Source organism: Pteropus alecto, unplaced genomic scaffold, assembly GCF_000325575.1.
Source record: "Pteropus alecto unplaced genomic scaffold, ASM32557v1 scaffold160, whole genome shotgun sequence".
NCBI classification, from domain to species: Eukaryota; Metazoa; Chordata; class Mammalia; order Chiroptera; family Pteropodidae; genus Pteropus; species Pteropus alecto.
Genome location: NW_006429864.1, coordinates 983,889 through 992,551, shown reverse-complemented (window position 1 = coordinate 992,551; position 8,663 = coordinate 983,889). Strand labels below are relative to the sequence as shown.

The 8,663-nt window shown below is 51.9% G+C and overlaps 1 protein-coding gene across 1 annotated transcript; it reads right to left on the bottom strand.

The window, feature by feature from the left end:
• Positions 1-1,273: 1,273 nt before the first annotated feature.
• PGLS (6-phosphogluconolactonase) lies at positions 1,274-5,727 on the bottom strand. The gene is made up of 5 exons (XM_006904282.3): positions 5,365-5,727; positions 4,001-4,108; positions 3,460-3,561; positions 3,020-3,160; positions 1,274-1,627 (listed from the first exon to the last, which is right to left on the bottom strand). The coding sequence occupies exons 1-5, from the start codon at positions 5,650-5,652 to the stop codon at positions 1,490-1,492; spliced, it is 777 nt and encodes a 258-aa protein (XP_006904344.1). The 5' UTR covers positions 5,653-5,727; the 3' UTR covers positions 1,274-1,489.
• Between the last annotated feature and the right edge of the window lie 2,936 nt (positions 5,728-8,663).

Here is an 8,663-nt window from a genome sequence, read left to right as displayed (position 1 = left end):
CTGCAGCAGGGCAGGGTGCAGCGGTTGTGATGGGCCTTAAGTGTCAGTGGGAACTCGGCCAGAACAAATGTATAGTGGGTTGAAGTGTGTCCCCCAAAAAAGGTATGTCCACAGGCCACTATTAGAAAAAAAATAAATAAAAATGCTGGTAATGATATGGAGAAATTGGAACCCTCATGCACTGTTGGTAGGAAAATAAAATGGTGCAGCCACTGTGGAAAACAGTATGGAGGTTCCTCAAAAAATTAAAAATAGAATTACCATATAACCCTGCAATTCTACCTCTGGGTATATCCCCAAAAGAACTGAAAGCAGAGTCTCAAAGAGCTATTTGTATATTAATGTTCATAGCAGCATCATTCACAAGAGCTAAACCATGGAAGCAACCCATGTGTCCATCAAAAAGATGAATGGAGAAGCAAAATGTGGTCCATCCACATAGCGGAGTATTATTCAGCTTTAAGAAGGAAGGAAATTATAACATGTGACAACATGGATTAACCTTGAGGATATTATGTTGAGTGAAAGAAGTCAGACACAAAAGGACAAATACTGTATGAGCCCACTTATATGAGGTCCCCATAACAGTCAAATCTATAGAGACAGAAAGTAGAATGGTGGGTGCCAGAAGCTGGTAGAGGAGGAAATGGGAAGTTAGTGTTTAATGGGGACAGAGTCTCAGTTTGAAAAGATCAACAGCACTAGAGATGGATGGTGGTGACGTTTGTACAACAATGTGAATGTACTTAATGCCACTGAACTGGGACACACACATACACACACACAGGATTTGTCCACCTCCTAACCCCTGGAACCTCAGAATGTGGCCTTATTTGGAATAAGGAGTCTTTGCAGATATCATTAGCTAAGGATGTTGAGCTGAGTTTATTTTAGATTTAGGGTGGTCCTATCTATTTTCAATGACAGGTGTCCTTAGCAGAAGAGGACACAGAGAGACACATGAGAAGGCCACGTGATGACAGAGGCAGAGACTGGAGTCACGCTGACAAGCCATGGGTTGCTGGTAGCCCCCAGAAGCCAGGAGAGAGGCCTGGGACAGACTCTCCCTCAGAACCTCCTAAAGGAACCAACGCCGCAACCACCTTGACTTCAGACTTCTGGCCTACAGGGCTGTGAGATGATAAATTCTGTCATACTTCTAGATGAGTTTCTTCATTGAGAGTCCCCATCCCTGTCCTCCACCTGCTAGGACAGGGTTTCGGGTCGGCCTAGGCACCCCTGATCCCCCTGCCCACCAAGGACCACAAGACAGTGAAGACTTGAAGCAAATGGTCCTTTTAATATCGGGTCGCCCAGAGCCAGGGCCAGTGGCCTGAGCCCCAGGGCAGGGCTGGTAACTGGACCCTGTCAGCACCACGTGGCTTTTCTAAAATGAAGCCCGGAGCGTGGCGATGGAGGGGCCCAGCCTGGAAGGTCCCAGCTCCCTCAGGCTGTATATGGTCCCAGCTGTGGCATTCCTCAGGACCAGCTACAAAGTGGAATGCTTCTCGAAGGGCACAGTCAGGAGCCGGGCTGCTGCCTCATCCAGGAACCAGCAGAGTTTCCCAGTGTGGGGCTGGACTAGGGCAGCAGGGAGCGGGTTTTCCTCCTTGTCCTCCAAAATGCGCTGCATGGAGAGGACAGGTGTGTGAGGCCCACAGCATCCCAGCAGCCCTCAGAGCTCCCAGGCCCACCATGGACTAAACTTTCCCACTTTCGAGATGTGATGTCACCCTTCCAGCTGCCCTGGCTTCAGTCAACAGGGACAGGTCCCTCCCCCTCTATCATCTGTGACTGTATAACATGGGGGTCAGCACACCTTTTCTGCAAAGACCGGAGAGTCACTATTTCAGCTCATATCGACATATAGGCGCGTGTGTTCCAACAAATGTTTATTGGTGGACAATGAAATCTAAATTCCATCTAATTTTCACATATCCAGGAATATTCTTCTTTTGATTCTTTTCCCCAACCATTTAAAAAGGTAAAAACCCTTCTTAGCTGGGGATTTGACTGCACAGGCTATGGTGTGTCGACTCCCTGATGTGACTTCGTGATGAGTGGGTATTATAAACACTGCTTTCTGCCACGTAAGCCTGCCCCACTCTGTGTCAGAAGTCACTGACTTCTGACCATGGCCCTGTGAGGTCACCTCTGTTCTCACCTCATTTTACAGTCAGGGAAACTGAGGCTCTGGGTGGCCTCTCTCAAGGAGTCCACAGGGAGCGGACCCCTCCAGACCCACCACGTAGATGGGAAAGTTGAGGCTGGGGGGTGGCCATGTGAGGCCATGCTGGGCATCACCGGCAGGGACATGGGTCTGCTGGACTCTTAAGAGCCTACATCCCAAACCCCAAAACTAAGCCACTCCTGTGAGGACATCTGCACCCAATGATTTGGGGGATAACTGTTATTTATCTTTAAAAATATTTCCAGTTTCTCCTACAGTTGTTGATCTTTTCGATGATGGCAATTAAAATATTTTCCCATTTAGTTTATTTTTAATATCTTATATTTTCCTAAAACATTATGTATAACTATACCTTTTTTCTTATTCCTGTCTTATTCCTACATATGATATTTTTCCTTCTTAATTAGCTTTGACAGTTGTTTGTCTATCTTTTGGATCTGTTTACCATTAAGCTTTTAAAAATATTAACTAATTCACTAATTTCTGATTTTGATTTAATTTTTTCCACCTGCTGACTTTTCTTAGATTTATGTTATTGTTCATTTTTCCTAATTCTAAAGTGCTACAGTTATTTTAATAGTTTTCTATTTAATAATTTTTAAATGCATTTTTAATGCTATAAATTTACCTCTGAGTACAGCTTTGGCCTCATCTTATCAATTTCCTTTCATAATGGTTCATTCCTAACCAGCCTGTAATTAAAGTTTCCATCTCCCTTTCAACCCCAAAATTACTGAAGTATCTTGGGATCCAATAGCACCTGAGTCAAATTCTATCCCTGGGCCCACATCCCTGTGACCTTCCTGGGAATGGGACCCTTGGTGTTACCTTCAGAACAGCTGCCTTGCCTTCTCCAGTCGCCACAAAGATGACAGTTCGGGCCGCATTCAGCACAGGAAGTGTGAAGGTCACACGCTGTGGCGGTGGCTTCGGGGAGTCACTAATGGGGGCCACAATCTTCTCCCGCTCCTGGGGTAGGGAGGCACAGGGTGGAGGCAGAATGACAACATCACTTTGACTTCTTGAGTACTCACACATGTCAGGCACGGTCCATCTAACATCCATCCCACCCTACTAATCCCCTGATACTTAAGACTCCCGTTTTAAGATGGGTAAACTAAGGTTCACAAGAGTTAAGACCAGTGGGCATGCCTGTTGGCAGAAGCTGACTCAAACTCTGTTGTAGGCACCTCCTGGTCTCCCTCCGGGAGTTCCAGATGGCAGAGCCTGGGGCTCAGGTGCAAGCTGGGCCTGTGGGGTGCACGCACCTGCAGGAGGGGATGGTCTGGGAAGAGTGAGCAGGTGTGCCCATCAGGGCCCACCCCCAGGATCAGCAGGTCGAAAACTGGAATGGAGTCCCCTTGGAAGGCCTAGGCGAGGGAAGAAGATAGTTGAGAGAGGTTGTGAGGGAGGGGCTCAAAGGACACAGAGCCAGTTGTCAAAAGAATCATAAGCAGCTGTAACACAAATAGCAATGCTTAGCCTCACATGCATAGAAGGGACTAATCCACAAGGTTCCACATTTCACCTGCCCGACTGGCTGAGGGTCTAGGGACACAACTGTCTCCACGATGTGAGGACCCAGGCCCATTACCAGAGTGTGAGAGGTAAGGCCACCCTCAGGGACCTCAGGGTGGGGCTGTGGCCTCTCAGAGGGGGTCTGTCCAGGGTGGAGCTGGGTCTGCTGACTGACCCCAGGGGAGTTTCTGCCAGTGACGATCATGCAGTGCCACCCACAAGGCTGCTCTGTCATCCTGAGAGTGGCCATCTCATTGATGAGGTCTCCTGTGGCTGCTCCAAAGAACTCACCTGTCTCAGTTTCTTGGCATAGTCCTCGGCTGCCTCCTCCACAGGCAGCTGGGGATTAATGGTGATCACCTGGCTGTCAGGGATGGGCAGCTTGGAGAGCAGTTGAGTCTGTGGCATATGGAGGGACAGTGTCATCGACAGTAATACATGGGTCACAGTGGTGTGGGGTTTGCATGTGACCACCTGGATCCTCTAGGTCAGGACATGACTTTCATTATACCCACTTCCCATGTGAGTTGGGATCCTCGTGAATCCCACTATCAATCTGCCGGGGGTCTTTCAGGTCCATCTCGACTGGGGGCTGCCTGGCCCTGGCCTGTACCTGTCTGGCCATAGCACAGCCCTGTTTCAAAGCCTCCATAGTTCCTTGGCCCTGGAGATAAAACCCAGCCCCTCTCTTCTCTCCATCAGGTCCTGCTGACCCGCCTGTCCCAGCCTATACATAAGCTATACACTTGTGTCAGGAGGGGCATGTTCAAATCCAGGCTTCCCCACTGGTCAAAAGGTAACTCAGGCAGCTACGTGCTGCTCTTCTGACCTCAGTTTCTCCATCTATGAAATGGAAGTACTAACAGCCTCTGCCTCATAGGCTATTGTGGGTTTCATGTGATGATGTGGATCAAGCACTTGGTATTCGTTAAACCTTCCTGCTTATTAAAAATAAATAAATAAATCACCAGCTCTAGCTTCTATGCAACACACCCAGAACCTGAGTGACCTGAGGTTCCTGGCTAAACCCGCTCCTCCCACACTTCCCTGAGCGAGTTTTCCTCCTCTAGGGCAGAAGGAGTGGACACAGATGCAGCGGCCCCAGGGCAGACCACGGCTCCTCCTGGCCTCAATTTCCCTGCTTGTAAAACGGAGAGTGTTCTCTGATTCTATAGGCGCTGGGGCCCGGGACCAAAGACAACCAGCCTTGGAGGTCATCGGGGCACAAGCTGCGTGGAGGCCATCAAGAAACTTATCCAGCTTGTAGATGGGGAAACAGGTCCAGGCTCTATGCCAGACCCCTCTGGCCTGAACCTTCCCTAACTCTGCGCTGGCACGCTCCGAGGCTGCGGCGCCTGAATTCCCTAGGTCTCTGGCATGTTCCACTCTTCCCCACTCCGTGCCTTTGCCCAGGTCTTTCCCTTTGCCTGGCTGCCTGATGAAACGTAAAGAGGGGCTTCGAAGCCCCCACCAGCCCACCCAGATAGCAGTGCAGGTGCGATCCAGGTGGGAGCTCAGAGCACTCGCGGATCATTCCCAGCTCCCGTCCAGATAGACAGAGGGCACGGTGTGACCCTTGGCGGCCCCCGTAGCCGCGCTCAGGCGCCGGACGCAGTCTTCTCCGCGTGAGCCCCGGCGGCCCCCGTAGCTCTCACCCGGTAGAGGCCGTACGTGCTGTCGGCGTGCTCGAAGGGAACCAGGCGCTCATCGCAGAAGCCCAGCGTCCAGCGCGTGAGACTGGCAGGCCCGGCGGGAGCGGCGGCGGCGGGCAGCTCGCGGGCCAGCATCGAGACAAGGCTGCCTCCCGACAGGCCAAGCGCGAAGCGGGCGCGGGCCCCCGCCAGGCAGCACGCGGCCCGCTGCGCCACCAGTTGCGCCAGCGATGCGCCTAGCTCCTGCGGGCTCGAGAAGACCGAGATGAAGCCCGGAGCCGGCGCGGCCATGGCGACGGCGGGGAGGCGGAAGCGCTCCCGGCGGCCTCCAATGCGCCTGCGTGCAGGTCAGCCTGGCCGCTCAGTGCTCAGTACTCCCGGGCGGCCGCCTATGGCACATGCGCAATCCCAAGAGTGAAGCCGGGGCAGGGCGGGGCGGTGGGATCCGACTCAATCACTCTGCATCCTGGATCTGAGTTTTTTCTTGGGCTGGGGCTGACGGAGCGGGCGCAGTTACTCTCAACCTCGTGGTGCCAGGGCGAAGCCAGAGAGGGGAGCCCAGAGCTAGGGTACCTCAAGTGGGGGACGTGGGGTGAGGTGGAAGGAGATGAGAGATTTCCTGACGGAGGGCGCATTTTGGTGGACTTGGAAGTTCCTGAACTTTCTAACATTTATCTTGTTGCTAGTTCTTTCATTAAAACATGAGGGCAGGGTTTGTTTTGTTCACTGATGCCTGGAAAGCCCCCTGAGCTATGTCTGGCACACAGTAAGGGCTGAAAACATACTTGTAGAATTCCTTCTAAAAACGTAGAGGCCTCCAGCCTGGCTGGCTCCTAGAGGAGCTTCCAGATTGGTGCTTGTTATTTAGCATAAATAGCTCTTAAGCCAAGGAGGAACGTTAAATGCATTTTGCTAAGTGAAAGAAGTGAGTCTGACAAGGCTACACATTCTGTAATTCCAAGTGCGTGACATTCTAGAAAGGCAAACCTATGGAGACTGGAAGAAGGTAGGGGGTTACCTGGAGTGGGAGGGATTAAGAGATGAGCACAGAAAATTTGGGGAGAAACTATTTCTACTGTAACAGTGGATGCATGTCATGCATTTGTTGAAACCATATGACTTACAACACAGTGAACCCTAAACTGCTGACTTAAGTTAATAATGATCTATCAATATTGGCTTATCAATTGTAACGAATGTAGGGCTAATGCAAGATGTTAATGGTGAGAGGATAGATGAGAACTCTGTGCTTTCTGTTCATTCTTCTGTAAACCAAAAACGGCTCTAATAAAGTCTATTAAAAAAATACAGCTTGATCCTAAGAGTCATCAAGATTACTTTCTCCCCATCTTGGAGGGAACTTTTTAGGCTTTTGGGGCTAGAGCCACAGGCTTTGGGAACTCTTCAAGGTGCCAGACCACTTTCTCAACAGGAAATGACTTCATTCCCCTCCCTATGCCTGTTTCCTCAGTGTACTACAGGGACCACAATGACACTTAAGCAAGTGATTGTGACATCTGAAGGGATGTTATCCAGAATGCACGCACTTGTCAGTTCACCAGGGGTGCGCCATCCCCACCAGCAGCAGACTTTCTCCCACCCTCACTGGGCATCTCAAGGGCTTTATACTCTGCCTCCCTCTCCTTGCAGACTATAGGTGTGTCCAAGGACCTGCCCCACACATGGATGGTTCATCTAGCCCTCACCCAGCCAAGGTGAGGGTCCATCCCCACATCTGCCCCCAGGGGCGCCCCCTCAGCCCCCCTCCCAGGCAGTGCTCCTTCTTCACAAATGTGTCTTCCTCTGTCCCCTGAAGTGGAGATAAGATGAGACAGGCATTGTAATACTGGAGGAGAATGGCAGAAGGTGGAAGTTGAGAGTTTAGACTCGAGAGTTGGATGTCCTAGGTTCAAATCCCAGCCCAGAGAGCCAACCCTCAAAGACCCAGTGGCCCTCACCCAGAACTATGGCCACACCTGCTAGCCCCATACACAGAAGGGCACCCTTCCTGGGGCAGCCAGATGTACCAGGGCACACCCTCTATTCTGGGCCATCCTGTGCAGCTGTCGGAACCCACAGGCAGATTACCCATCACTCTACAGGGAGCACTGAGGCTGGTGCAAGGCTTTGTGAAGCCCCACAGGCTGCAGGGAGGTGGCAAGAAGCTAACCTGAGTTCCCATGTCCCCAGAGGCCTTGCAGGTGAGGGAATAGGCAACAGGGGGCAACAAGAAAAGGCAGAATTTGCCTTGTTTCTGGCGAGTATGTTAACCAGTGATTCTTCTGAGACTCAGGAAGGGTTCTGTGCCACATGGAGACAATAACTGGGCTCCCATCAGGCACTGGACGCTCTGCAGGTTTATTTCTTAAACTCAATTAGGAAACGAAACCTTGTTGCTTGGAAAGACCAGTATAAAACAATGCAGGGTCACTTGCTGCTGGCCGCTCTGTTCTAGGTGCTGAACAATGCTGCTGGAGGGACGGGCAGACAGGCAGTCAGGATGGCCAGCCTCAACAACAAGAGTCTAGGATGAGCCACCACAAGGGCAATGGGGATGTCCAAGCCATCTCAGCCGTGTTATCTGGATGTTACCACCAACACAGGGTCCAGCCTGTAACTAGCAATGGTTGGAACCCTTAAGACCATGTCAGACCACCCCCTATCTCACTGCTGCTACTCCCGCAGGTCCCACGGGTTCCGTGGCAGCCACGTTGGGTGAGGACACCCAAGAGGCCTCTGCCAGGGTGAGCGTCTGAGTGGTGGGCCAAGCAGCACCCAGGGTAGTCTTCAGGGCCCCTCCAGCAAGAGCTCCGTGGAGATGCCTGAACAGGGACATCCAGACAAGGGCAGCGTCCACGTGGTCACTATCAATTCTGGAAGCTTCCAGGAAAAGCAGGCAGGGCAGGGAAGATCCACCAGGGATGGGAAGTGCAAAAGGCAACTGGCTGGCCCAGCCTAGGAGCAGTTTCCAGCTAACCTAGAGGTCCCTTGCCAACGAACCCTGCACCAGGGTGTGGCGGACAGACCACCCCTGGGGCTCCTCCATTTGGCAGGAAGAGCTGGGGGCCAGTCTGGAGATAACACAGGGCTATAGCATCCTGGAAACCAGCAGCCTCAGGAGGCCTGGAATGGGTGGGGCCCCTTAAGGCACAGCTGAAAGGAAGGTGGGAAGGCCCCACCCTGGGCCTAAGACCCAACAGGGACCCAACAGGGATGACAGATGGAGGGCCCCCGCAGGCTGCACCTCCTAGGAGACGTCTGCTCTGCACTTGGAAGGAGAACAGGAGTGGCAAGGGGAGAGA